This window comes from Geotrypetes seraphini, chromosome 6, assembly GCF_902459505.1.
Source record: "Geotrypetes seraphini chromosome 6, aGeoSer1.1, whole genome shotgun sequence".
Taxonomy (NCBI): Eukaryota; Metazoa; Chordata; class Amphibia; order Gymnophiona; family Dermophiidae; genus Geotrypetes; species Geotrypetes seraphini.
In genome coordinates this window covers 244070233-244098164 of record NC_047089.1, presented here as the reverse complement: position 1 = coordinate 244098164, position 27932 = coordinate 244070233, and the positions used below count along the sequence as shown (strand labels likewise).

The 27932-nt window shown below is 43.6% G+C and overlaps 1 protein-coding gene across 1 annotated transcript in view; it reads right to left on the bottom strand.

Annotated features, from left to right (window-relative positions):
• RBBP7 (RB binding protein 7, chromatin remodeling factor) overlaps positions 1–27633 on the bottom strand; it is a 48273-nt gene extending 20640 nt beyond the window's left edge. The window contains exons 1-6 of the mRNA XM_033949654.1: positions 27241–27633; positions 20506–20650; positions 19699–19844; positions 11991–12164; positions 11315–11430; positions 8684–8844 (exon numbers count right to left, since the gene is read on the bottom strand). Of these exons, the coding sequence (XP_033805545.1) occupies positions 8684–8844; positions 11315–11430; positions 11991–12164; positions 19699–19844; positions 20506–20650; positions 27241–27256 (758 nt within the window). The 5' untranslated portion in view covers positions 27257–27633. The remainder of the gene's footprint in view (positions 1–8683; positions 8845–11314; positions 11431–11990; positions 12165–19698; positions 19845–20505; positions 20651–27240) is intronic.
• Positions 27634–27932: the final 299 nt, after the last annotated feature.

Here is a 27932-nt window from a genome sequence, read left to right as displayed (position 1 = left end):
CTCCAAGTACTCTATTTTTTCTACAGCCCTCACATTTAAAGTTTAATATCTTTTCTTTCTCAAAACTGACACATTTCAATCACTATATTGAAAATAAAATCATTTTCCCTACCTTTGTTGGCTGGTGACTTTATTTTTCTGTACTTTCAACTATGTTTCCAGGGCCTTCTTGTCCTTTAACTGTTTTTCTCTCCGTCTTCACTTTCTGCCTTGCATCCATCTTTGGCATTAACTTAATATTCAATTTTTCTGCTGTCTTTTCAAAATCTACGTTTCCATGTCTTCCCTTCCCATCTCTCTTCTTCCATCCTATTTCCATGGTCTGACATCTCTTTCCTTCCTTTCCCCTGGTCTGGTATCTGTATCCTTCCCTCCCCCCATGCCCTGGCATCTCTCCCTCCCCTCCATGGTCTGGTATCTCCTTTTCTTTCCTCCCTCCCATGAACTTAGCATCTCTTGTTCATCTCCTCTCCCTTGTCTTCCTTCTCCTTCCTTCCCTCTCTTTCCCCAGTTGGGTGCAGCAGCAACAGAAGCAGCATGTCCCTTCTCCCTTTCCTGTGCAGCAGAAGCATTTCTCTTCCCCTTTCCCTCCCCCCTCCCTTTCCCTGTGCAGCAGCAGCATCAGCATTTCCCTTCCCCCTTCCCTCCCTCTCCCTGTGCAGCAGCAGCAGCAACAGCATTTCCCTAGGGTCCCCCTTTCCTAAGCAGCAGAAGCATTTCTCTTTCCCCTCCCCTTCCGTTCCCTTCCTTGTGGAGCAGCAGCGTGTCTGGCAGGCTCCCTTGCTCAGTCGATCATTCCATTGAAAGCCGCGGGTGGCGGCTCCTCGCGAGATCCGCGCCTGCATCTGAAGCCTCTCTGATGTTGTGACGTCAGAGAGGCTTCCGATGCAGGAGTGGATAGCGTGAGGAGCTGCCACCCGCGGCTTTGAATGGAACGATCGACTGAGCCAGCCAGACACGCTGCTGCTCCACAAGGAAGGGAAGGGGGAAGAGAAATGCTGGTGTGGATGGCGCCAGGAGCCGCCGCCGGCCGCAGCTTTGACCGGAACAATCAACTGCAGCAAGGGAGCAGTTGATCATCGCGTCCAGACCGCGAGCCACAAAATAACACCTCGAGAGCCGCATGCGGAGACCGCTGCCGTACATAAAGGACACAGTACTACTAGAAAGGGTCCAGAGAAGAGCGACTAAAATGATTAAGGGACTGGAGGAGTTGCCATACAGTGAAAGATTAGAGACTGAGAGGGGACATGATCGAAACATTCAAGATAATGAAGGGAATAGACTTAGTAGATAAAGACAGGTTGTTCACCCTCTCCAAGGTAGAGAGAACGAGAGGGCACACTCTAAACTTAAAAGGGGATAGATTCCATACAAATGTAAGGAAGTTCTTCACCCAGAGAGTGGTAGAAAACTGGAATGCTCTTCCGGAGACTGTTATAGGGGAAAACACCCTCCAGGGATTCAAGACAAAGTTAGACAAGTTCCTGCTGAACCAGAACTTACACAGGTAAGGCTAGTCTCAGGGCAATGGTCTTTGACCTTTGGTTATTATTTTTTTATTTTCAAGTTTTACATAAAGTGTACAAAATATTAAAATACAATTGATGAATACACAATATCACTTTTATATCTAATACATCATATTCTAAATATATTTTTATCCCCTCTCCCTCCCCCCACCCTTCTATTACTTTTCAATCATACATTACATATTGTATATTATATTATATCATATTATGTAAAAATTATTTTCACTACCCCCCCTCTATGTGTATCACAAAGAAGATATTGAAAAGAAGAAAAGAAGAAGAAAAATCCTACTATTTATTCATTGCAATATTTTGTCAATGGCCCCCATATTTTTATAAATTTAGTATATGTCCCTCTTTGTATTGCTATTGCTCTTTCCATTTTGAATATATGACATATTGTATTCCACCAAAATGTATAATTTAGGTTACTATAATTCTTCCAATTACCTAAAGGCCGCCATGTGAGCAGACTGCTAGGCATGATGGACTACCGGTCTGACCCAGCAGCAGCAATTTTTATGTTCTTGTCTGGGCCATGGCAGAATCTCAGAGAACAGCAGGATGATTCAGTCTTCAGCCAGCACTTCAAAAATGAAGTCCAGCTGTTCCCCTTCCCGAAATAAAGCCTCATGAATAGCTTAATTGGATGCAGAGGAGGGAAGGGGAGATTGACGGGGCTTTCCTTATACATTCTATAAAATTATTGGTTTTACTTTTACATAAAAATATTGGATTTTTGGCACCTAATTACTCAGAGGTATAGTTTTAAGAACAAAAGCCAGAATGGTATCTCTTTTGTGCATATTTAAATGGAAAGTAGGTGGTTTAATCCCCAAGCCAGCTGGGGCTAGGAATGGGAGGTCCTATGAAGACAGCACTCGCACAAAATCAACACTTCTTGGTTGGATTTAGGGCCCATTGTTCCCAGCCAAAGGATATCACTGCAGATAGACAGGAGAAACTTCTCCAACTCCTGTCCGCACCCCGCACCCCCCCCCCCACCACCAAACAAAAGCAAGTTTGTTCCTCAATGAGCTACATCTAGAAACATAGAAATATAGAAGATGATGGCAGAAAAGAGCTACAGCCCATCAAGTCTGCCCACTCTGCTTACCCACCCCCTGTCTATGCCCTAATGACCCAATTTCCTTATCTTGACCCTCGTAGGGATCCCACATGGGTATCCCATTTATTCTTAAAGTCTGGTACGCTGTCTGCCTCGATCACCTGCACTGGAAGCACAGTTACTTACCGTAACAGGTGTTATCCAGGGACAGCAGGCAGATATTCTTAACGTATGGGTGACGTCACCGACGGAGCCCCGGTACGGACCTTTTTAACTAGAAAGTTCTAGTTGGCCGCACCGCGCATGCGCGAGTGCCTTCCCGCCCGACGGAGGAGTGCGTGGTCTCCAGTTAGGATAAGCCAGCTAAGAAGCCAACCCGGGGAGGTGGGTGGGTCGTAAGAATATCTGCCTGCTGTCCCTGGATAACACCTGTTACGGTAAGTAACTGTGCTTTATCCCAGGACAAGCAGGCAGCATATTCTTAACGTATGGGTGACCTCTAAGCTAACAGAGAGGGAGGAGGGATGGTTGGCCATTAGGAAAATAAATTTTGTAACACAGATTGACCAAAGTGCCCATCCCGTCTGGAGAAGGCATCCAGACAGTAGTGAGTAGTGAATGTGTGAACTGAAGACCAAGTGGCCGCCCTGCAGATTTCCTCAATGGGCGTGGAACGGAGGAAAGCCACAGAGGCAGCCATAGCCCTGACTTTATGGGCCGTGACAGCTCCTTCCAGTGACAGGCCGGCCCGAGCATAACAGAACGCAATACAGGCAGCAAGCCAATTGGACAGCGTTCGTTTAGATACAGGGTGACCCCGACGGTTAGGATCGAAGGTCAGAAAAAGTTGAGGAGAGGAGCAGTGAGCCCTGGTACGGTCAAGGTAGTACGCCAGGGCACGCTTACAATCCAGCGTGTGCAGAGCCTGTTCCCCAGGATGAGAATGTGGTTTTGGGAAGAAGACAGGTAACACGATGGACTGGTTGAGGTGAAAGGCTGAAACCACCTTAGGAAGGAATTTTGGATGGGTACGCAGAACCACCTTGTCGTGGTGAAAGACAGTGAACGGTGGATCGGCGACCAGTGCATGTAGCTCACTAACCCTCCTGGCAGAGGTGATGGCAATGAGGAAAAGCACCTTCCATGTGAGAAGTTTGAGCGAGGTAGTAGCCAGAGGCTCAAAGGGGGGTTTCATGAGGGCTGACAAAACCACATTGAGGTCCCAGACGACCGGGGGAGGCTGAAGAGGTGGTTTGATATTGAAGAGGCCTCTCATGAACCGGGAAACCAGAGGATGAGCCGTGAGGGGTTTTCCAAGGATAGGCTCGTGAAAAGCAGTGATAGCGCTGAGGTGGACTCTGATCGAGGTAGACTTGAGACCAGCGTTAGACAGAGAGAGCAAATAGTCTAGTACAGTCTCCACGGCCAATGAGGTGGGATTGTGATGATGTAGGAGGCACCAAGAGGAGAATCGGGTCCATTTCTGATGGTAACATTGGAGTGTGGAGGGTTTCCTGGAGGCCTCCAAAATGCGACGGACAGGCTGAGACAGGTTTCCTGGAGAGGTCAGCCCGAGAGAAACCAAGCTGTCAGGTGGAGGGAAGACAGATTGGGATGTAGCAGAGACTGACGTTGCTGCGTAAGCAGAGATGGAAATACAGGAAGAGGAATGGGCTCCCTGGAGCTGAGTTGGAGTAGGAGGGAGAACCAGTGTTGCCTGGGCCACCGAGGGGCGATGAGAATCATGGTGGCTCTGTCCTTGCGGAGTTTGAACAGGGTCCGCAACATCAGAGGAAGTGGAGGGAAGGCATAGAGGAACCGATCCGTCCAGTCGAGTAGGAATGCATCCGGGGCCAGACGATGTGGAGAGAAGAGTCTGGAGCAGAACTGGGGCAGCTGATGGTTGTGAGGAGCTGCAAAGAGGTCCACCTGCGGGGTGCCCCAGCGAGCAAAGATGGAGTGGAGAGTGGGAGGATCCAGGGTCCACTCGTGAGGCTGAAGGATGCGGCTGAGATGGTCGGCCAGGGAGTTCTGTTCGCCCTGGATATAGACCGCTTTGAGGTAAAGATTGTGGTCTGTGGCCCAGGTCCAAATTCGGAGGGCCTCCTGACAAAGGGGACGAGATCCGGTGCCGCCCTGCTTGTTGATGTAGTACATGGCGACCTGGTTGTCCGTGCACAGGAGAAGAACCTGAGGATAGAGAAGGTGCTGGAAGGCTTTGAGAGCATAAAACATGGCTCTGAGTTCCAGGAAATTGATATGATGTTGACGCTCCTGAGGGGTCCAGAGTCCCTGGGTGCGTAAATCCCCTATGTGAGCTCCCCATGCATAGGGGGAGGCATCTGTGGTGATGATCATGGAATGAGGGGGTGGATGCAAAAGGAGGCCCCTGGAAAGATTTGAGGAGTTCAACCACCATTGAAGAGATCGCTGAAGAGACGATGTCACAGAGATGGGATGAGAAAGAGGATCCCTGGTCTGTGACCATTGGTTGGCGAGGGTCCATTGCGGTATCCTCAGATGGAGTCGCGCCAGAGGAACTACATGGACTGTCGAGGCCATGTGACCCAGAAGAATCATCATCTGGCGAGCAGGGATGGATGGTTGTAGGAGCACCTGTCGACAGAGGTGAAGTAGGGTCCGGTGCCGGTCGGCAGGAAGGAACGCTCTCATGAGGTTGGTATCGAGAAGTGCTCCGATGAACTGGAGGCGCTGCGTGGGAAGCAGATGCGACTTGGGATAATTGATCTCGAACCCCAAGAGATGGAGGAAAGAGATGGTGTGGTGAGTTGATTGCAGCACAAGTGGTGAGGTTGTTGCTTTCACCAACCAATCGTCCAAGTAGGGGAACACTTGAAGGTTGTGGGACCTGAGACAGGCTGCTACCACAATCAGGCACTTGGTGAACACCCTGGGTGATGATGCGAGACCAAAGGGTAGCACTTTGTACTGATAGTGGTGATTCAGTATCTGGAATCGGAGGTAACGACGTGAAGCCTGATGGATTGGGATGTGAGTGTAGGCCTCCTTGAGGTCCAGGGAACATAGCCAGTCGTGTTGAGACAGAAGAGGATAAAGTGTGGCAAGGGAGAGCATCCTGAATTTTTCCCTGACCAAACACTTGTTGAGGTTCCTGAGATCGAGGATAGGACGAAGATCCCCTGTTTTCTTGGGTACCAAGAAGTAGCGGGAGTAAAATCCCTGACCTCTTTGGTCTGGCGGAACTTCTTCGATGGCATTGAGAAGGAGGAGGGATTGGACCTCCCTGAGGAGGAGAGGAGTTTGGGAGGAGTGAGAAGCAGACTCTACGGGAGGATGGTCTGGAGGAAGAGTCTGAAACCTTAGTGAGTATCCGTGACGGATGATGTTTAGAACCCACAGGTCTGATGTGATGGCCTCCCAGCGTCGTAGAAAGATGGTGAGTCGGCCCCCGATAGGTTGAGGCAGAGGCAGCGAGGGTTGGAGACTGGCTATGCCCTGGAGAAAGGAGTCAAAAGGGCTGGGGAGGCTTAGTTTGAGGGAGAGGCTTAGCTGTCTGGTGAGATTGCGAGCGAGCCTGAGAGTGTTGTTGTTGTTGTTGGCGAGGCCGACGAGATTGCTGTTGAGGAGGATTCAGTGGCCTAGCAGAAAAGCGACGCTGGTAAGAAGACTGAGGTCTGTATGGACGTGTCGGCGGAGTCTTCTTTTTAGGCTTAATGAGGGTGTCCCATCTCGTCTCATGAGCCGAAAGTTTTTGTGTGGTGGTATCTAGAGACTCCCCAAAAAGTTCATCACCAAGACAGGGCGCGTTGGCAAGGCGGTCTTGGTGGTTCACATCCAGGTCAGATACTCTCAGCCAGGCAAGGCGTCGCATGGCAATTGCCAGAGCAGAGGCACGGGAGGAGAGCTCGAAGGAGTCATAGATTGAGCGTACCATGAACTTCCTAAGCTGAAGGAGGGTGGAAATTTGTTGCTGAAACAATGGGACCTTGCGTTCAGGGATGTACTTTTGCAGAGCCGAAAGTTGTTGTACCAGATATTTCATATAAAAAGAAAAATGAAATGAGTAATTGTTGGCTTTGCTAGCCAGCATGGCATTCTGGTACAGGCGCTTTCCAAATTTATCCATTGTTTTACCCTCTCTGCCAGGAGGGGTGGAGGCATAGACACTGGAACCATGAGATTTTTTGAGAGTGGATTCTACCAGGAGGCTCTCATGTGGCAACTGGGGTTTATCAAATCCCGGGATAGGGATGACCCGGTATAAACTGTCCAGTTTCTTAGGGGCACCTGGAACAGTAAGGGGGTTCTCCAAGTTTTTATAAAACGTCTCCCGCAGAATATCATGGACGGGGAGTTTGAGAAATTCCTTGGGGGGTTGGTCGAAATCCAAGGCTTCTAGAAAGGCCTGGGACTTCTTGGAGTCGGACTCAAGTGGGATGGAAAGAGCCCCAGACATCTCCCGAAGGAATTTTGTAAATGAGGACTGCTCGGGTTTGGAGGTGGATTCAGCCATGGAGGGTTCCTCATCAGTGGAAGAGGCATCCTCCTCGGTACCGAGTGGGGATTGCTCCCATAAGTCAGGGTCCCTGATGGCCGGCTCAGCATGGCGGGTTTTAGAAAGGGACTTGCCAGATCTCATGGATACGGTGCCGGGGGATGAAGACCGGTGCCGATCTCTGTCCCGGGAGGAGTGGTGTCGATCCCGGTCCCGAGACGATCGATGTCGATCTTGGGTTCGGGATGGGTCCTCCGCCGTGCAGGTCTGTAGTGTAGGCTGTGCCGATAAGACCGGCATCGAAGTGTTCATCGGTACCGAGGGGGTGGCCACTGGCGTAGTGGTGCGAGGCTCGGGCCGGACCGGTACCGGAAGGAGTGGTGCCAGCAGGGTTGGAAGCAGTTCCTGAAGCTGGTGCTCGAGTTGTTCCTGTAATTTAGTTTGGAGGATGGCCGAGATACGGTCCTCCAATGGGGGCACCGGTACCGTTTTACTTTTCTTCGGTACCATAGGTGCCGCTCTACGCTCCGGTGATGAGGAGGCCGATGAAGAGGCACTCACCGTTATCGGAGCGGAGCGCTTACGGGACTTGCGGGACGTCGGAAGGACCGGTGTCACCGCCGTGGCTGGAGGGCGCTCGAGGGAAGTGGAAGGCTTCTTAGCCGGCTTACCTGGCGCCATCGACCCCGCAGAAGGATCAGGTGGTGTCGATGTTGACGGTGCCGATTTCGGCGGTGCCGTCGACGTCGGGGTCGGATCCATAGCAGAACCGGTGCCGAAGAGGAGATTCTGCTGAATTTGTCTATTTTTAAGTGTGCGTTTTTGAAGAGTCGCGCAGCGGGTGCAGGTGTCAGCCCGATGTTCCGGACCCAAGCACTGTAGGCACCAGTTGTGTGGGTCCGAAAGGGAAATCGGGCGTGCACACCGCTGGCACTTCTTAAAACCCGGCTGAGGGGGCATGAAGGGGAATACGGCCTCAGCGAAATCAAAGCCGGAGGCTTGTATGATGGCAACAGGCCCCGCCGGGGCCTGTTGAAAAATAAAGGAAAAAATAAAGTTTTTTTTTTGTTTTTTTTTTTAGATTAGAAAGAAAACAGAAAAACCCGAAGGAAAAAAGCAGAAAAAATCAGAATAACGCGAGCGGGAAGGCAAAAAAGGAGTGTTCAACAGCCGTTGAATACCACATGCGTCTTCTTCGCTCCGCGGAAACGAAGAAACTGGAGACCACGCACTCCTCCGTCGGGCGGGAAGGCACTCGCGCATGCGCGGTGCGGCCAACTAGAACTTTCTAGTTAAAAAGGTCCGTACCGGGGCTCCGTCGGTGACGTCACCCATACGTTAAGAATATGCTGCCTGCTTGTCCTGGGATAAAGCTTGTTCCAATGATCAACCACTCTCTCTGTGAAGAAATACTTTATCTAGGTATGATACCTGTGTAAGCCAATTATTTCATCTACAGTTCTGCCATTGCCTAGAATTATGATACCTGTGTAAGCCAATTATTTCATCTACAGTTCTGCCATTGCCTAGTATATCATTGCTAAACACAAAAACTTTAGAGTTAGAAATATGAGAAGCTACCTAAGAAATTTAAAAATAGCTTACATCATAAGTTTCTGATCATCAGCAACAGATCCAAATAACGATTCATGAAGCAAATGCCAGGCCACATCCTCGACAACAGCAGAGTGGCCAGTGAAGATTGCTTTGGCATCAATGATCTTGCCTTCCTTTGGACCAGCACTTATGTCCCATAAGCAAACAGTCTGTAGACAAAAAAGGGGATCTCAAGTCTTACATTTACCAACGAACAAAGCAAACTCCCTCCATTCTTGTATTTGAAAATCTGCATTTATGTTGTCATAACTAGTTACCAAGCAAGTGGCCAAGTATTGAACCAGAACTGTTTAAAGCCATAAAAACTGGCTAAGACAAAAAAACATAACTCATCCCTAATATACAAGAGCTGAAATTACTCACACAAGATTCTTCTACATGTAAACAGTGTTCTGTAAAGCTCACACAGTCACCCAAAAACAGGCTTTTTATCCTTTTCAAACCAAAAGAAAATCAGAAAGAATTATACAAAAGAGGTTCTATTTTGTTTTAAATCTTATTGGTCTGATGATTATACTTTAAGAAGAGTGCAGTGATGATGCAAATGAACCTCAGTAAATCAGCTTGTAAAACAAGAGCTGCTGCTAATCTGGGAAAGATTCCACCTACCCCCCCCCCTCCCAAGAAAAAAAATATATATCACTGCGGACAAAGTTAGAAGGGTGGGGAAAGAGAAGTGACAGAGGTCTCAGCTGCTGGCTCCTAGATTTAATGAAAATTTGTTGAGGCTTATCTCTTTTTTTAAATTCTTTATTCATTTTTAAAACTTACAATAAGTGCAACAAAAATATAAAATCATTTTACACTTTGACATCACTTAATAGTCTATCAAAGTCAAATTCAGATCAAATATCCCACCCTCCCAAATACCCATCCACTGTCATTAAACATAAGAAAACATAAAATATCCCCTCCCGACAATTACCCATAATCATAAGAAAACAAAACAATAAAAACCCCTCCCCCACGATGGATGTGTATGTTTAAAAGGGAAAAAATAATATTCATTCATTACAATATTTTGTTAATGGGTCCCAAACATCTTGAAATTTCTTAAAATTTCCCTGCTGTATGGCTATTACCCTCTCCATTTTAAAGATGCCTAGGAAATATAAAGAAAACAGAATATTGATGGATACATGGAAAACATTGTGATATGTTAGTAATTTAACACCTAACTCAATAAATAAATCAACAAATCAATCTATATGAATAAACGATGACAATAGAAAGAAATTCAAGTGATGTGTAAAAGTTTTAAATGATGTAATATTGTGTACTTGATGTAAGATGAAAAAATGAATAAAGAATTTGGAAAAAAAAAAAGATGTGGCATAAAGAATTCCACCAAAAACTATAATTCAGCCGATCCCAATTTTTCCAGTTTTTCATAATATGCTGTATGGCAACCCCTGTCATAATGAGCAAAAGTTTATTATTATTAAAAAATATTTGTCTCTTAGCTCTCATTGATGTACCAAATAACACAGTATCATAAGATAATGCCACAGATTTTCCAATAAATTGTTTATTTGACCCCAAACTGATTTCCAAAAAGCAAATATCAATGGACAATAGAATAGTAAATGATCTAATGTCCCCGCTTCAAGATGACAGTGCCAACATCTATTAGACTTAGAGCTATCTAACTTCTGTAAATGAAATACGGTCCAAAATGCTCTATGTAACAAGAAAAACCAAGTTTGTCTCATAGATGCCAACACTGTACATCTCATCCTCCAAGCCCAAATTCGTGGCCACTGAGATGCAGTAATTTGATGCTTAATCTCAATGCTCCAAATGTCACGAAGACCAGTCAATGATTTTTTAATCAAAAATCCAGATATTAATTTATACCACTGAGCGGCCTGGTGTCCCAGGTGTTGAGGCTTATCTTAACTTCAAGAAAAAAAATCCACAAGAGGAAAAAGAGCTAGAGGAATGGGATTTAAAGAATCCCCCAAGTATTCCTTAGCATGCTTCTCTCTCTTTTTTGTTGTCTTATAGAGGAATAGTATGGTGATTTGTGCAGTGGCTTGAGAACTGGTTTAAATTTCCACTACAGCTCCTTATGATCTGGGCAAGTCACTTAACCCTCCACTGCTCCAAGTACAGCAGCCTTTTATGTTCAAGCACCTGGCAGGAGCATAGGAAGATCGCTCCTGCCCCGCTTCATTGCTAGACCACCAGACTTTAAAAAGTAAGTTGTGGAGGGGTCTGGGAGGTGGGGGAGGTAAAGGTGGATCAGGGTCGGCCCTAAAGTTATTTGCTGGCTGGTTGGCTTTGTCCCTAACCCCCGCGAATATGGAGGAAAGAGTATAATCATATTCCAAATCAATGCAGCTTCAAAAACACAGATCTAGTCTGGAGACCTAACTCGCCTTTTTATTGGCAAATATTTACAGAGTTTCTGAACCCCCAAGCAGGAAGTGAAATGCGGTAAGTCAGGTCTCTAGGTAGTCAGATAAAAGGTATCGATCTCAAAAGTGAACATTTTAGCTTTCTAGATTAACATTCTAAGAACAGCATCAAGAGGTCCTTAAGTCAGCAAAATTCTGAAGGAGCATGGCCTCAACTGCAATTATTCCAACTTGGCTTTTCAAAAGGAAAATGTCTCACATGGTCATCGGATGCACTGAGGAGATGTCCACTCAGATTGGAGTTCCATGATAAACCATAACCTTCTTTCTGGTGACCTCTTAACCTAAGATCAGGGTTACATTCTCCACTTGGATCTGGAGAGAGAGCAAAGATCAGTCATTCATAATCTTTTAGTATTCTTTTGAATGTACACTATAGAACTATAATTGCAATCTGTAATTAAAAAAAGGATTTCAAACAGATTGTACCTGCAACTTTGACATCTTTGTGCATGGGCTTGATTATAGCATATTCCAATGGTTTAGTTACTTACCATACCAATGCAGCTTATGCCCAAAATCAAGGGGGTTGTAAAAAGTATCCAAGATCTATCTGGTGTTAAATGTTGAACCAGTGTACAGGTCAAGCAATCAAGAGTCATATCAAAAGCACAGCTCTAGCCCTGTACAAAGCTACTGAATCATATATGACTTACAGTAATAATTGCAAAACAAAATGTACCTAAGATTAAGCAGAAGCAAAACCTTAAAAAGTCCATAAAATCAAATATTATAGAAGCATAAAAGCTATGCCAGAGCCATGCAATTTAACTAATAAAAGGAGATTTCTCAATTTACAAGCTAATACAGTATATATTTACCAAATTTCCAGAAATATATCAGAATGTGACAGGAAATGAAATAGTACTACACACCTGGCTTGGATGGATGTTTGGTGTAGTCAAACACCAGCACATCAGAAGACGGCGTTTTTGTTGCAATGATACAAGGGTTCTGTGGCATGTAGCGAGCACGGTTTACTTCTCCTTCATGGTTGATTTTGATTTCAGTTTCAATTTTGCCAGTAACAGATCCAAAGCCTCCGAACTCTAAATATTAAGCAACAAAAAGAACCCCTGTAGTAATAGGGAGGGAGAAATTCTCTAACTGGCGCCTAACCTTAAGTTAATTAGCAAGTGCCATCTGAAACAGTAAATAACTTTAAATTTAAAGCGCCTATCAGTGCCCAAAGAAAAGGCACCAGAATTGCACATAACACCACTATGGGCGTGGTTAACACCAGAAGTGGCGTTAGGCACCATAAACTGCCTATGTAGGCGCCAGAAATGTAGGCTTGGAAAACCCTGGCCTACGTTTCCTCCGCTAATCTTTCCCGGAGGCACAATTCTCCATATGGCACTATCGGGTGATTGAAATGCAATTGGCGGCTGCCGATATCAGAGGCATGTAGAGAATCTGGACCTGAATGGCTATTTTAAAAGTCTGATAGAGAGCTCTAAGTCTAATAGATGTTGGCATTGTAGTCTTGAAGCAGGGACTTTAGATCATTTATTATTTTATTGTTCTTTTGTTATGGCTTTTTGGAAATCGATATGGAGCCAAATAAATTGTTTATTAGAAAATCCTGTGGCTTTATCATATGATACTATATTATTTGGAATGTCAATGAGTAAGAAAAGTCAAATTTCATCAAAAAATAATAAGCTCTTACTTATTATGACAGGCGTCACTATTCAGCAGATTACATTTAATTGGAAAAACTGGAGTAGATTAAATTACAGTTTCTGGTGGAATTCTCTGTGTCATATATATAAGATGGAAAGAATGTTAGCCATACAGAAAGGAAATTTTAATAAATTTCAGGAGGTTTGGGGACCATTAACAGTTTATTGTAATGAGTAAATTTCATTTTTCCCTTATTGGTATAATTACAAAGTGTGGGGTGGGGGGAGGGATTTTTTTAAATCTTATATTAAATGTTTAGTTTAATAGAACAGCTGATGACATCCTTGTCCTCCTTGAGACAGCCCAGAACCTCACCAACCTCCACGAGAACATTACAGCTTGCATAATGAGACTCCATTCCTGGTCCTTCTCGGTACAGATGAAATTGAATGAATTAAAAATAAAATTATTCTGGCTCGACCCAAAATTAGAACACCTGCCCACCCTCTTCGCACTACCCTCTGGAGCTGCAATGCAGCTTGAGTTCTCAAGCAAGGTCCTTGGCATCATTATCGATTCTTCTCTCTCCCTCAATAACCACCTCAACTCCTTGGCTAAATCATGCTTTTTCAGCCTCCACATGCTGAGGAAAGTAAGATCCTATTTTCGCCAACAACATTTCGCCATCCTTGTCCAATCCATCATCCTCTCCAAACTAGACTACTGCAATGCCATCTACTTAAGCCTATCAAAAAAAAGTCTTCAAAGACTCCAACTAATCCATTATACTGCAGCCAAGTTGATCTTTGCAAAACGCAAGTCTGACCATGTCTCCCCACTCCTAGCCAAACTTCACTGGCTCCCAGTGATTTCCAGAATCCATTTCCAATGCTCCTGCCTGGCTTTTAAGATCATTCACGGCATCCTTCCTCCCTTAATCCCACTATCTTATAACTCCTTGAGTCCTGACTCCACCGGATCCGCCCAAAAGGTATAAACTATCCTTCCCCTCTCTACACAGTATTCGCTATGCCGGCAAACTGGGAAAATCCCTTCTCTTCAGAATCACAGGTCTTTGGAACGACCTTACTACCCCGCTGCGGAACCTGGGCTCCCTCCAATTATTCCACAAGCAACTGAAAACCTGGCTTTTCACTAAAATGTAATTTTATCCCCCCTTACTCTTCTCTTCTATATATAAGTTCATGTAAACCTTTTTTTTTTCCTTCTCTTCCTATATTTTAAATTCTTGTAAACCGTGCCGAGCTCCACATCCGTGGAGATGATGCGGTATATAAACTTAAGGTTTAGTTTAGTTAGTTTAGAACAGGCTATATATAATATATTACATGATATATAGAATTACATATGAAGTAATAGGGATGGGAGGGTTTAAATATTATTAATATAAATTGATTGATAGATAATCAAGTGATATTGTATGTATTCAAATGTTATTTTCTGACGCACTTGTTGTAAGATGAAATACGATGTTAAATGTTCTATCATAATAGTAATATTACCGTCAGAAGCTTCAAGAAAATGTGCAAAATCCTCAGGTATGAGGAAAAAAACTCCACTACACTAGCTGTACAAATGAAAGGAGCACAGACAGCTCCCAAATAAGTATTATACAATTTTAGAACAAGGGAAGAAAAGCATACAGAATCCAAATTGCCAATGCTCTAACTTTTATAACCTGTTTTTGATTGAATTAATTTCATAAGCCTCAATACTGACTATGTCAGTATGTGCTTTGTGTAGGATTCCTCATAAATTCTACTCATCTTTCTGACCCACACTAGCTCACCTTTTCCAATTCAGAAGCAACTGTATACATTCTTTTTACGCAAGGAGTTAACAAGAATTTGCATGTAAACAATTGCGTTATGCTGCTTCAAAATAAGATTATGTACAGTGTTCTCCCTAGCACCTTTTAGCCGGGCGCTCCGCCTGGCTAATTTAGGTGAGCGCCCGGCTGTCATCTCAGTCACAGATTCGCCTCAACCTGACTTTTTTTTTTTTTTTTTAAAGCGCCAGGAAACGGGTTTTTTATTTTCCTACTGCTGGTCGGTTTTTACGGTCGCAGTTGGAGGCGGAGACTGCAGGCTCATTAAGACCGAGTGCGCGAAACCGGAAGAACCCCGATGTCCTGTTTGCTTTTGTTCTGCCGCTGATCCCGCAAGACAGGCTGGCCGCTGCTTGCAGATCTGTTTCTGCAGGACATTGGTTTCGCTTTGTGTAGGAGAACCAATCGGAACGAGAAGCAGAAGCTAGCAGTTGCGTACTTAAGTAACTGCTGTTGGCACATGGAAAAGGAAGGAGAAGATGCGTTAAAGGAATAAAGCAGGCCCAAGAAGTAGAGGGGGAAGGGATTGTAGCGGTTATAGATTAAGGTCCTTTGGGGACTCTGGGCACCTATGTTTTAAAAGCTTTCATTTGTAGAGCGAGAAACTTGTAGCTGATGTGGCTGCCAGCTGATCTGGCCACCAAAAATATGTGAACAGTGAACTGTTATTCGTGCTTATTTTATATAGGCATAAGATTGATATTTCCATTAGGTGTCAGCTAGAGTGCTGAGATTCGGGAGTGATAAATGGCAGATGGCAACCTAGGCATTTCTCCCTTTCTGTCAGCAATGAGTAGAATAGATGGAGCTAGCAGTCAGACTGCCAGATAATCAAGAAAGTGGGGCTTTCACTTTAGTATATGTATGCTGGACGCCCACTGTGTTCCTACTTCATGACTTCCTGTTATAGTCTTGAACACATAGGAGGCCCTGCACTTCAATTTTCAGCTGCAGATTTGTCTGCTCAGATCTGGCCAAACAGAAAGGAACAGGTCAAGGAGAAAGGGGAGATACTGGACCACTAAGCAGGGGAGAGACAAGATGCTGGTCTGCCAAGGAAGAGGAATGAGAACAGAGGAGAACAAGGAGATACTGAACTATGAGAAGAAGACAGAAAGCACCAAAATGCTGGACTGCCAAGGGCAGAGGAAACGGGCAAAGGTCCAAGACCAAGAGGTCACTTAGAGAGTCTAATAGCCTTGAACTTGCCCTGCATAGGTACTTCTGGCTAAATATTTTATAAAGGCACATAAGTGACCCTGGAAGCAGATGTTCATGCATAACTTTATACCTGTTCTGAGGTGTTTACATTTACCTCAGAACAGGTATAAAGTTATGCATGAACATCTGCTTCCAGGGCCACTTATGTGCCATTATAAAATATTTAGCCAGAAGTGCCTATGCAGGACAAGGGCATAGGTAGGGTTGCGAATTCGCCTCAGCCTGACCTTTTTTTTGTTTTTTTAAAGCGCTAGCAAGCGACTTGAACCCATGCTCTGGGGCTTTAACGGTAACACTCTGCGTGCCAGCTTCCCTTAGTTCTCCTCCGAAACCGAAAGTTACGTTCTGGGGGGGGGAGGGAAGGAAAGAGAAGGGAAGGGAAGCCCCAGAGCATGGGTTTGATTTGCTACAGGCTAAGGTGGGAGATAGGGCAGGGAGGGAAGTTTACAACTTGGTGTTCTTGTTTGCTTCGGGCCTTTCTCACTGCTGGGTCCCGCCTACTTTATGTTTCCGCGAAGGCAGGAACCGGCAGCGAGGAAAGCCCAAAGCAAGAAAGAACAGCAAGTTGTAAGCTTCCCTCCGTCGCTGCCCTTTCTCTCACCTTAACCTATAGCTAATCTGCCAGGGGGGGGATGCTGGGAATGCTGCTGCTGCTGCTGTACCCAATGGGGGGGAGAGAGAGATGATGTACCCAATTGGGAAGGGGGAAGAAAAATGCTGCTGCCCTAATTGGGGAGAGAGAGGTAAGGAAGACCAGGGAAGGGAGAGGAGAGGAAAGAGATGCCAAGACCATGGGAGGAAGGGAGGGAAAGGAAAGGAGATACCAGACCATGGAGGGAGAGGGAGAGATGTAAGGAAATATGAGGGGGAGGAGACAGATGCCAGACCTGGGAAAAGGAAGTAAGTAGAGGAGATGCCAGATAATGGAGGGGGCGATGGAAGGAGAGGAGAAAGATGCCAAGGCATGGGGGAGGGAAGGGAAACTAAGGATACAAATGCCAGACTAGAGGAAAAGGAAGGAGAGGAGGTACCAGAGCAATGAGGGAGAGGGAGAGAGAGGAGAGAGATGCCATGGCATGGGGGGAGAGAAGGGAAGGCGCTAGAGATGCCATACTATGGGATGGAGTGGGAAGGAAGGAAGGAAAGGAGAAGAGAGAGATGCCAGAGTAAAGGGGAGAGGGTGGAGACAAAAAAATGAAGCTGAAATGAATATGTACAAAGGAGAGAAACTGCACAGGATATACAGTTTATTTGAAGGAACATAGAAAGAGGGAAGATGCCATATGGAAGAGAGAAGGCAGACATTGGATGGAAAAGGCAGAGAGGGTGGACAGTAGATAGAAGGGGGGAGAGAGAGAGGGCAGAGGCTGGGTGGAACGGCAAAGAGAGAGGGCAGATGTGGCATAGAAGGGAAAGAGGACAAACGCTGAATAGAAAGAAGAGAGCGAAGAGAAGATGATTAAAGCAGAAATGACAAAATGTAGAAATAAATTTTTTTTGTTGCTTTATGTAGAATCAAGTAGCTTTGTAACTGTATTGATAAAAGTTTATAAATAGGAAATGGAAATAAGGCAATTTTTTGAACTAAACCCCTTTTCTCAGGTCAGGACAGGATATCATAACAAAGGTATACTGTTCTGTCTTGAAGAAAGATTTGGCCTCTGAAAGTTAACTGAAAAATGGATTAGTCCAATAAAATGGTATTTTCTTATTTCTCATTATTTGTTTTATTTCTATTTGTTAATTTGTAAAGTGGTGATTGTTATGTATCAGTTTTTTAATTTTTTTTTTATTTTTAAATTTAGATATATAATGTATTAGATATAAAAGTGATACTATGTATTTATCAATTGTATTTTAATATTTTGTACACTTTATGTAAAATTTGAAAATAAAAAATAATGGGAAAAAAAAAAATTTTTTTTTTTCAAATTCTTTATTCATTTTTTCATCTTACAAGTACACAATATTACATCATCTAAAACTTTTACACCTCACTTGAAATTCTTTCTATTGTCATCGTAAATACATAAATTTATTCCCTCCCCACCCACCCTTCCCACAAATACTTCAATCAAAAATATCATATAAATATTGTATTCTTATCTATTGATTAAACCTTTAAATAGAACTTTATACCATCCCCCCTCCCCCTATGTATAAATATACTGTCGTGGAAAATGATGTCTAATCATTACAATAATTTGTCAATGGCCCCCAAATCTTTTTAAAATTATTATAATTCCCTTTCTGTATAGCAATTATTCTTTCCATTTTGTAAATGTGGCACAACGAATTCCACCAGAATGTATAGCTAAGATTATTGTAATTTTTCCAATTACTGATGATATGTTGTCATAATCAGGTTTTTCAAATTTACATCTACTGTCTTTATATTTTGCACAGTATTAGGGGACATGTGTCACTGTTTCTGTGGTGTTGCATTGTATGCAGAGTCTGGTTTCTTGGTGGTTCAGTTTAACTTTCATCTACATATTTCTATTTTTAGTTTGTGATTATTCCATATTGGGCGAGGATGTATCTGTTCTGTGTGCATGAAAAAGGACATGGTTTTCTGTTAGAATCGACTGCACAGGATCAATTGACTCAACTGACAGTGCAGGATCTGGCTTGTTTAGTTTTACAATGCGTGTGTTGGTTGTCTAGTGCCCACTGCAGTGTTTAAGATGCTGCCTTTTCCTAGGTGCACCCTTGTTGTGTGACTCGTGGATTATTACTAAAAATAACTTTTTTATATAGAAGAGGGGGTTGTTAAAAAATGATCAGCATTGGCTGTCATATATACTAGGTACGCCACTGGATTTAATGACCTATTCTAACTTTACTGTTGACGTAGGTGTTGTCTCCCCCCCCCCCACACACACACACACTTTAAAGAATTAAAGTTGTATTAACATCAAGCAGCTTTCCAAATGACATTATGAGCAAATAAAAATATTTTTCATACATTGCTAATTATCTGCATCTTAACCTAAACTGTTTTTCCCTAGCTCTCACTTTGATCTTTAGCTACTATTTTTTTACTTTGCTGTAGTGCAATCACACAGGTCTCCTTCAAGGCTCAGTAACACCTCTCCATAAATTATGCGGAAGAGATCTAGAAATGGGGATCGCATCTATTTCATATCTTCAGTGAGACCTCAAGAAGGAACCTAGTGACCAAAACATTATTATAGGTGCTGTAGAGCCGTTTCTTGTATGACTGGATGAGCTATATTTATCTTTTTTTTTTTTTTTAGTTGTTTAAATTCATGCAGAAATAAATGGCTAGATTGAACCTAATGACTTCTATAATGCATTTCCCTTTGTAAACCTCTATACCATTTGAAAGAGGGCACATATCTAATTATTTGCTTCTAGAATTGGATACTTCTTAAATTTAGTAAAAATATTCTGGCACAAGTGTCAAACCTTAAAAAAAGCACTGGAAAACAATAATAATTAACTAATAAAAATAGTACACATTTAGGGCTCCATTTACAAAGGCACGTTAGCAGTTTAACGTGCGCTAAACCGCCGGCCATGCTAGCCACTACCGCCTCCTCTTGAGCAGGCTGTAGTTTTTCGGCTAGCACAGGGGTTAGCGCGTGATGAAAAGTCGTGCGCGCTAAAGTCGCTAACGCGGCTTCGTAAAAGGAGCCCTTAATTTTCCCCACCACCAAATTTCACCATCCTGCCCCACCCGGCTACTTTTTCATGCCATCCGTCTGGAAAAAATTTCTGGGGAGAACACTGATGTATATCAACCTTCTAATCATATCTAGGATTTTCAGTATAAATTTTTTTTTTTAAACCAGTATTAAAGTGCAAATAAACTTTCAACTTGGGACTCTCAAATGTTGAAGGAATTTACGCAAAGCACTCACCTCCTTTCTCACTATCATAGTGAGACGCATCAAACTGAGCATCATCATTAGGAATCTGGACACGAGCAACCACCAAATGGTTCTGCTCATCAGAGGTGTGAGTCCCTAGCACCAGCCAGTGAAGAGCATAATCCTTTCCTTCAGGCCTGCAAGACAAACACAAAGTCAGATCTCAAACCTTGAGCAAATTACAAGTGTGCTAATGTACTAACACCATCTCAGTTCACACCTATGTGATCAGCTCTGAAGTAGTATAAAGGGAAAAGAGTATGGTAAAGTCCATCCACATGAATGTATGAGGCTCAGTTGTCAGAAAAGACAAGTGGTCTAATGGTCAGAGCATCAAATCAAGTCAACAGGTGTTAGATTAATCTCTTCTTTCCATCCATATGGACTCTATATTCATGTGCTCAGCTTTACTGAATTACAGTTAATAAATCCCAATGCATAAAAGTGTAAACATGTCAAGTCATTAAACAAGTCCATGTATTCAGTAATTCTTTGAGCTACTGATCATCTCAAGAGCATCAGTTCTGTTGCTGATGTATTAACACACATCTTTGCAACAACAGGCAAAAAGCAGTGGATAATGAGAAGGGATTATATTCAAGTTCTTTGGCAGACCCAGCCCATGAAGAAAAACTAAAACAGCACTGCTATACCACTTACAAGCTAAATCTGATATCACATGTCAGAAAAATAAATCTCTAGCACTGAACATGTCAAATGTAACAAAACCAAGGTCAATTTTCAGATTTTTCTGTTTCATTAACTGAAACAAAACAAATATTTGATACACCTCCTTACCTAGTAACATCAGGAAGCCACTGTACAGTAAGACTGGGCCATTCAAGAGCATGTGTCATAACCAGATCATAAAGGAAAGGAGTGTTCTTTTTCCAAATCTTATATTCCTCATTGATGACACGCTCTTCGACAGTATCTTCAAACACTGAGCGAAAACAAACACCACATTCACTTAGATTTTATAATTTATGCACATTCTCTAGCCAGGCTACACCTTCACTTACTTGGGATCCTAGTCCATCCATAACAAATAATGCAGCAGTTTTGATTTTCAAAGTTTATTTTACTTAAACTGGTCCTTTTTTTTCATATCAAAGAAAAACTACTATAATAGTTTAAGATGATTGGTGGACAGAAAGGAGCTGAACAAGTTCTCTCCATTGTGCCATTCACGTTGCTATTACAATTTGACCATTTATAACTGAATTCATGTTTATTATTTTACATAGGAGGATCAAGAACTAGATACAGAATTTAGCACAGAAAAGTTATTTTAAATTTCAGGAAATGTATAGACATATGGTATAGATCAAATAAAAATTGCTTCCTGGGTCCTGCACTGATAATCCCACCAGGCTTAAAACAAAAGCATAATTCAGAAGGCAACATCAACATGATGGCTCACTGGGCATTTGTAGCAAATGGTGGTTTTCTGCTATGTCACTGACTGGGACCTTTGGAAACTAGTTTAACTGCAATGGGGAAAAGGAACACAAAATGACAGAATCCAGAAGAACATGCCAAGTCACCAGATCCCACAAAAGCACTCGCTGACCATACTGAAGAAATACAAATCAAATAGGTACAGTAAACTATCTCAATACAGCAGCCTAATTCGAATGAACAGTGGGGGGGCCTAGGACAAAAAAAAGAAGCAGGACATGGCGTAAAGCAGGGGTGCCCAATAGGTCGATCGCAATCGACGGGTAGCTTGCCAAGGCAAAGTGAGTCGATCACCTAGGACTCACTTTGCCTTGGCGATCTATCGGGCCGATCAGTCTTCCTCTCCCCGACGTCAATTCTGCCGTCGGAGAGGAAGTTCGGGCCAGCCAATTGCTGCCTGGCTGGGCAGAACTTCCTCTCCGACGGCAGAATTGACGTCGGGGAGAGGAATGCTGGTCGGCCCGAAGCAGGGAGAGCATGGGGCGACGGCGGCGGCGGCTTTGGGGCCTGTTATTCATTGGTGGCGGTTTGGGTCCTGTTCCCCGATGGCAGCGGCAGTGGCTTGGGGAAGGGCAGGGAGAAAGAAAGAAAGGGGGCAGGCAGGGAGACAGAAGGAAAGAAGAAAAACAGAAAAAAAGAAAGGGGGCATGAAGAGAGAAAGAAAGAAAGGTCAGGGAGAGAGGAAGAAAAAGTTGGGGGAGGGAATGAGGTGTGGAGGAGAGAAAGCATACAGGAAAGAAAGATTGGATGCACAGTCAGAAGAAGAAAGTGCAACCAGAGACTCATGAAATCACCAGACAAGGTAGGAAAAATGATTTTATTTTAAATTTAGTGATCAAAATGTGTCTGAATTTATATCTGCTGTCTATATTTTACAATATGATCCCCTTTTACTAAACCGCAATAGTCATTTTTAGCGCAGGGAGCCTATGAGCGTCGAGAGCAGCACTGGGCATTCAGTGCAGCTCCCTGTGCTAAAAACTGCTATTGTGGTTTAGTAAAAAGGGAGGGGGGTGGGTATTTGTCTATTTTTATTATTTATGGTTGTTACTGAGGTGACAGTGCATAGAGTCATCTGCTTTGACCTCTTTGAAAAAACCCTGGAATAGGAATGATAATTAACAATTCTATGCGTACAGTGTGCGTTGTGTTTTTTAAAAATTTTATTGTTGGTAGATCATTTTGACTTGGTCATTTTAAAAGTAGCTTGCGAGTCAAAAAAGTGTGGGCACCCCGGCGTAAAGCATAGCCATTCACCTCCTCCCTCCACCACATACTCTGTGAAGAAATCTGTTTGGCACAGTAACACAAAAGTCCCCCAGAAGTAAGAAAAATTACAAAGGAAAGAGACACTGATAGCTCCCAAATATGTACAGGAAACTGATTGAGATACCTACATAAGAATAAACAATTTGAAAAGCATCTTAAAAACAAACATTCCAAATGAATATATATAAAAAATACAAACCACATCAATGGAGAATTTAAGAGAAAAATAAAAAAAATTCAAAGAAATCAAGATACAAAATCCACATCCTAGCCTGCTACTAAAACCTAGATCTCTTTACTAAATTATCCCTACCATCCATTTGTAACTTCTTTCATCAATCAAAAACCTCTCAAGTTCAATTAGCAGCCACTAATCGCATGTCAATTTTGTGACAATGCATTTAGAGAAATGCGTCTCCGGGAAAGATAGGCGCTAGAAATGTAGTCCAGGGTTTTCAAGGCCTACATTTCCGGTGCCTATATTTGCCATGAATCGTGCCCAAGTAGGCATTTTATGGCACCTAATATAACTTCCGGCGTTAGCCACTGGTAGGCGCTTTAAATTTGATGTTGCTTCGCATTACCCAATTAATAATTTAGACACCAGTAGGGTTCCATTTATAGAATTTCCTTCTAAGAACTAACAAGGTAACATAGATACACACTAACCGGTTAGCACAGAAATGTCTACAATGTTACCTCAGAACACTTAAGTGCATCCTGTGGTACTCCATTTTTAGCTGAGATTAGTAAAGGGATCCCTTGGTAATTAAAAATACCTACAACTCAGATGTCATTTTGATAATACCTCTCCAATCAAAGCAACAGGGTCATTACGACTCTATTTCCGCCTACCTTAAGCAACTTCACTGGCTGCCCATCTCATCTCGGATAAAATTAAAAATATCTTGTATCACACACCATATACTCTACGGAAACTCAGCCACTCCTCTTATCCAGTTCTTCTCTGAGGCATGGTCTGCTTCTCGCAGAATTCTCAACAAGATACAACTAAACCTTCCCTCAACAAAAACCCTCAAATATCGGCATAATTCCACTCTATGCTCACCTTCCTAGAAGTCAAAACCTGGAATAACCTCGCAGAGACAATCAGAATGAAGCCCAACCACACCTCATTTCAAAAGAAATTGAAGACACTTCTATTTGATAACTTAATTCTCGTCAACAAATTAAATCTACATGAATACTCAGTATTCTCTTGATACTGACCAAACTTCTACCTCTCTGCTTCCTTTGTTTTCTCCCCTTCTTCCCCTATTCCCCCACATCTTATGTATCCTTTTTTTCTCATTTCAAGTAGCCTTGAGCCTGTACAGATATGCACGACACACAAATACCAGATTAGATTAGAGAATAGACACTAACTACCACATGAAAAGAATTTGTACAATACATACTAAAGCTGTCAAGTTCTGACAACCACAAACTCAAAAAAATCTCCAGTACTTTATTTTTACATATGGTACAGTTGTTCAAACTATTTCAAATCTATAAGTACTGCTTTTTAGATAAGAGCAATCAGAAATTTTTCTCATTTTAAAACAGAAGTCATAGTGTTAAATCTTTTCTGAAAATGTATGAGGACTGACTGAAAAGCATTGAGACTGCCTGTTTTTCTTTCCAAGAAGCAGAAGTAGCATTGATGTGCTGATTCTTGTGAAGCTCATATATAGACGTTTTTGAAGCTGCAGTTGGACTGCGTCACAGCAAGAGGAAGAACTTTATATGTTTTGTCATAACAGATGAGGAAGACATATCTGTGAGAATACGCAGCATGGCTAATTGTTTCACCACCATATATTTGCCGTAACATTTCAAGAGTTTCATTAGCAGTTTCCAAGTTTAACACAAAACTCAATCGCAAACCTCTGGCGTACGCTCACAGACACGTCTTCCTCGTCTGCCAAGGCAAAAATGTACGAAGTTCTTCCTCTCACTGTGACCCAATAATGAAGCCTATGGCAGTCCAACTGCAGGTTTAGAAACATTGATGTATAAGCTTCACAAGAACCAGCACAGCGTTACCACGTCTACTTCTTAGAAAGAAAAACAGAGGCAATCAGCCCTTGTATGTACAAGTGAACCATCAAATGTGTGTGCATCAGGAAAAAAATGAACACTGTTTCCCAATAATCAATGACATTTGTTTCTAATGACAGCCCATCCCTACTGCTTTTCATTGTGGTTTTGCTTGTGTGTGTATTTTTTTTTAAGTAATTTGATTGGCTTTACTATACTTTTTACAGGACCTTGGACAGTGGGATATTTCCTCAGCTCTTCCCTATTCTGAGGTCTCAAGTTAAGGAGTAAGACTGAGTTTCTCCTGGAAAGGAAGCATGAAAAAAAAAAAAGTTTTGGCTTCTAGCTTTAAGGATCAGTTTCCTTTTTTCTCCCTCTGCAAGCTGCATTCACTAGACAGGAAGCATCACAGAAGCCAGAGCACTTCTCCATTCAACTTTCTCCTGTCTCCTTTTCTCCAGCATTTTCTTTCCTGTGAACCCCCTAACTACAACTCCCTTGTCTCCTCCTGAAAGGGGGCTAAGCTTATTTTGCTACTTTTTTCTCCTGCTGAATTCTTAGAGAAAGAAAACCTGAAAGACAGAAACTACTGCAGAGCATTAAAGACCATGTCAAGAAAGCACTTTAGACTTAAGTTTTAGGATAATTTCATTATTTCATGTTTTTAAGTGTAATAAAACAACACAAGATCATCATAGAGCTTTACTTATGTTTGCCTCATTTTCTTCAATATTTAACAAATTAGTTTTTTAAATGATTATTTGGCATTTTTGCCAAGGTTGATATTGTGTATAATATTTTGGAAAAGCCTAGTGGTTTGAGCGAGCAGCAGGTAAGCCAGGGTTCAAATCCCATTTCTCCCACTGATGTTCCCTTGTAATCCTGGGTTAAAATCACATCCTTTCCAATGGCACAGATGAAAGATTATAGGCCCTCTGGGCAGGGAATTACTCACTGTATCTAAGTTGGATTTGGAAAAGTACGTAATGAAACCCAAGTCCAATTCTGTCCCCTACCCTTCTCCCAGACAATCACAATCCCACCTCATACAATTTTTACCAAGGCCACCTGGTCTCCCTAAACTTTCCAGAGCTCAAGTCTTCCTCTTTCTCCTCACTGGTGGTTATTTGGCTCTTGCTGTTTTGGTCACTGCTATCAAAATGACACTAGTCCAGACACCAACATCACAAAACCATAAGGATCTAGCATTAACAAGTCTTCTTCATTTTGTGCCTAGGAGATTAAGTCTTATTCTAAATGTTGTACGATTTCTTCAACTTGGATCACAGTAACGCAGCTCTGCTCGTCAAGACAAATCCCTTCTCTCTGTACCCTTCTCTTCTACTGCCAACTCCAGTCTCCATCCCTTCTATCTTGCTGCGCCCCATGCTTGGAACAACCTGCCTGGCTCGCTATGTCAAGCTCACTCTCTGGCGGTATTCAAAGCCGGACTGATAACTTACTTACAGTCGACTCCACCTGTGCATGTCGGTTAAGCACACGCTTCGGTTATCCACAGCTTACCACTATGGTCTCGTTTTTTTAACATTAAAGTCAATGGACTTAAACTCCGGATACGTGCAATTCGAATAAGAACATAATCCACTTATGCACTGATGTCATAGGTCCAACCTCTATTCTTTCACATTACGTTCAGTCCGGTTAAATGCAATCACGTTCTGACTGGGAATGGCTAGGCTTCACACAGCAGCTTAAGTGCTGGGACAGCTGGGAAAGCGAGTGCTCCGCTTCCACTCAAGCTGTAGGGCATAGCTTTCTTGTACTTTAGGCTCCAGCAGCCCACGCGCCATATTTAAACTGAGCCAGCTTAACTTCAGCCTCCCCCTCTCCTCCTATTAAGCGCACACTCCATTTTAAGCACATGTGGAGACCCGGGCGTGCACTTAAGCGGAGTCGACTGTATTTGAAGCTGCATTTAAAACACTGACCCAATCAACACTCCTGCAGTCTCATAATAGTCCCCTACCACTTTTTAGCCCCCTCTGTGTGTCTGTCATAATTAGATTGTAAGCTCTTCTGAGCAGGGACCGTCTCGTGCATGTACAATGTACAGCGTTATAGAAATAATAAATTGTTCTTGTTGATTTACCAAGGGCCCGAGAACAGGTAGCCAGGATTGGACTATTTACATTACATTAGTGACTTCTATTCCGCCTGTACCTTGCAATTCTAGGTGGATTACAAAAGAGCTAACTGGACATTTCCAGGATAGTTACAATTTTTTGTTACAAATGAGATAAGAAAGCTGGATATTTCCAGGAGAAATTGTGAATTCGATAACAAATAAGATAAGTGGACATTTCTGAATAGGTTGTCTCCATCACCATCCAAGTACCCAGCTCGCATTTTGGCAACACATACATGTTTAAAAAAATTAACTAAGATTACAACACACGTTTGTATTTATTTTAAGTTGAAACTTTAAGCTTTACACTGTCAGGCCAACCTCTGCATCTCCCTCTCACAGCTTTTGTAGACTAAAAGAACGGAGTGGGGGAGGGAAAGAGGAGGAAAAAGCAGATTTTTACACATTTAACCTTTTCTTCGCGCGTGACAGGTCAGGAAAGGGCCCAAGCGCCCCTTCCCCCACTCCCTCCTGCCACGAGCGCGGTGGACTAGGAAATAAGCACAATGACAGTGACGGGCGGGTGAGCGAGGGCGCGCGGTCCTGGCCACGCCCAGCCATCCCCCCCCCCCCCCCCCAGCCCGTGGCAGCAGGCGCAGATCGCCTCGCGCGCTTACTTTCTTTATTAGCCATTCTCGCGCGCGCCGCCTCAGGCCTGCGTCCCCTCTCCTTCAGCGCAGGATGCGTCCGCCGCCAGCGGCTGGGGAACGACAAGCCGGCCCCGGTGGGTCTGCTTCCCGGCTCGAAGGTAGGTCGGTCCGGCGCCCCTTCCCCGTTTCCCCGAGCTGGTTTCTCCTCGTTTCTCCCGCTTAACTTTGAGCGGCCACTTTCAACCCGCGCCGCCGTCCGGTACGCCTCGACTGCGCATGCACCCGCAGAGGCAACATCCGGGGACGGACGCCGGCGCTCGCTCGCCACCAATCGGAGGCCGCCGAAAAGAAAGCGCGCGCGCGCGGCGTCCCCCCGAGAGGGCGCGAGAATTTGGAGGCGGCCTGCGAAGGGGGCGTCGACGGGAAAGCGCGCCTGCGCCCAGCACGACTTTTCTGTTGCGGATAAATTATCTTTCGGGGTTTCCTTGGTTACCAGTTGGGACCGCGTTGGGGAAATTCGGCGCATGCGTCTTTTACCTCGTCTCTCAGAAGCTGCTCTGGTAGCACTTGGGGATGGTGGTTTGGAGGACAAGGTCACACCCGATCCCAAGTTGCCCAGTTCCAGGCTAGAGATTTTTGGCCAGTTTTGGTTTTCAGTTTACATCCCAAAGCAGTGTGAGATTGTAGTGCCCGATCTTGCCCATTTTATTTTTAATTCA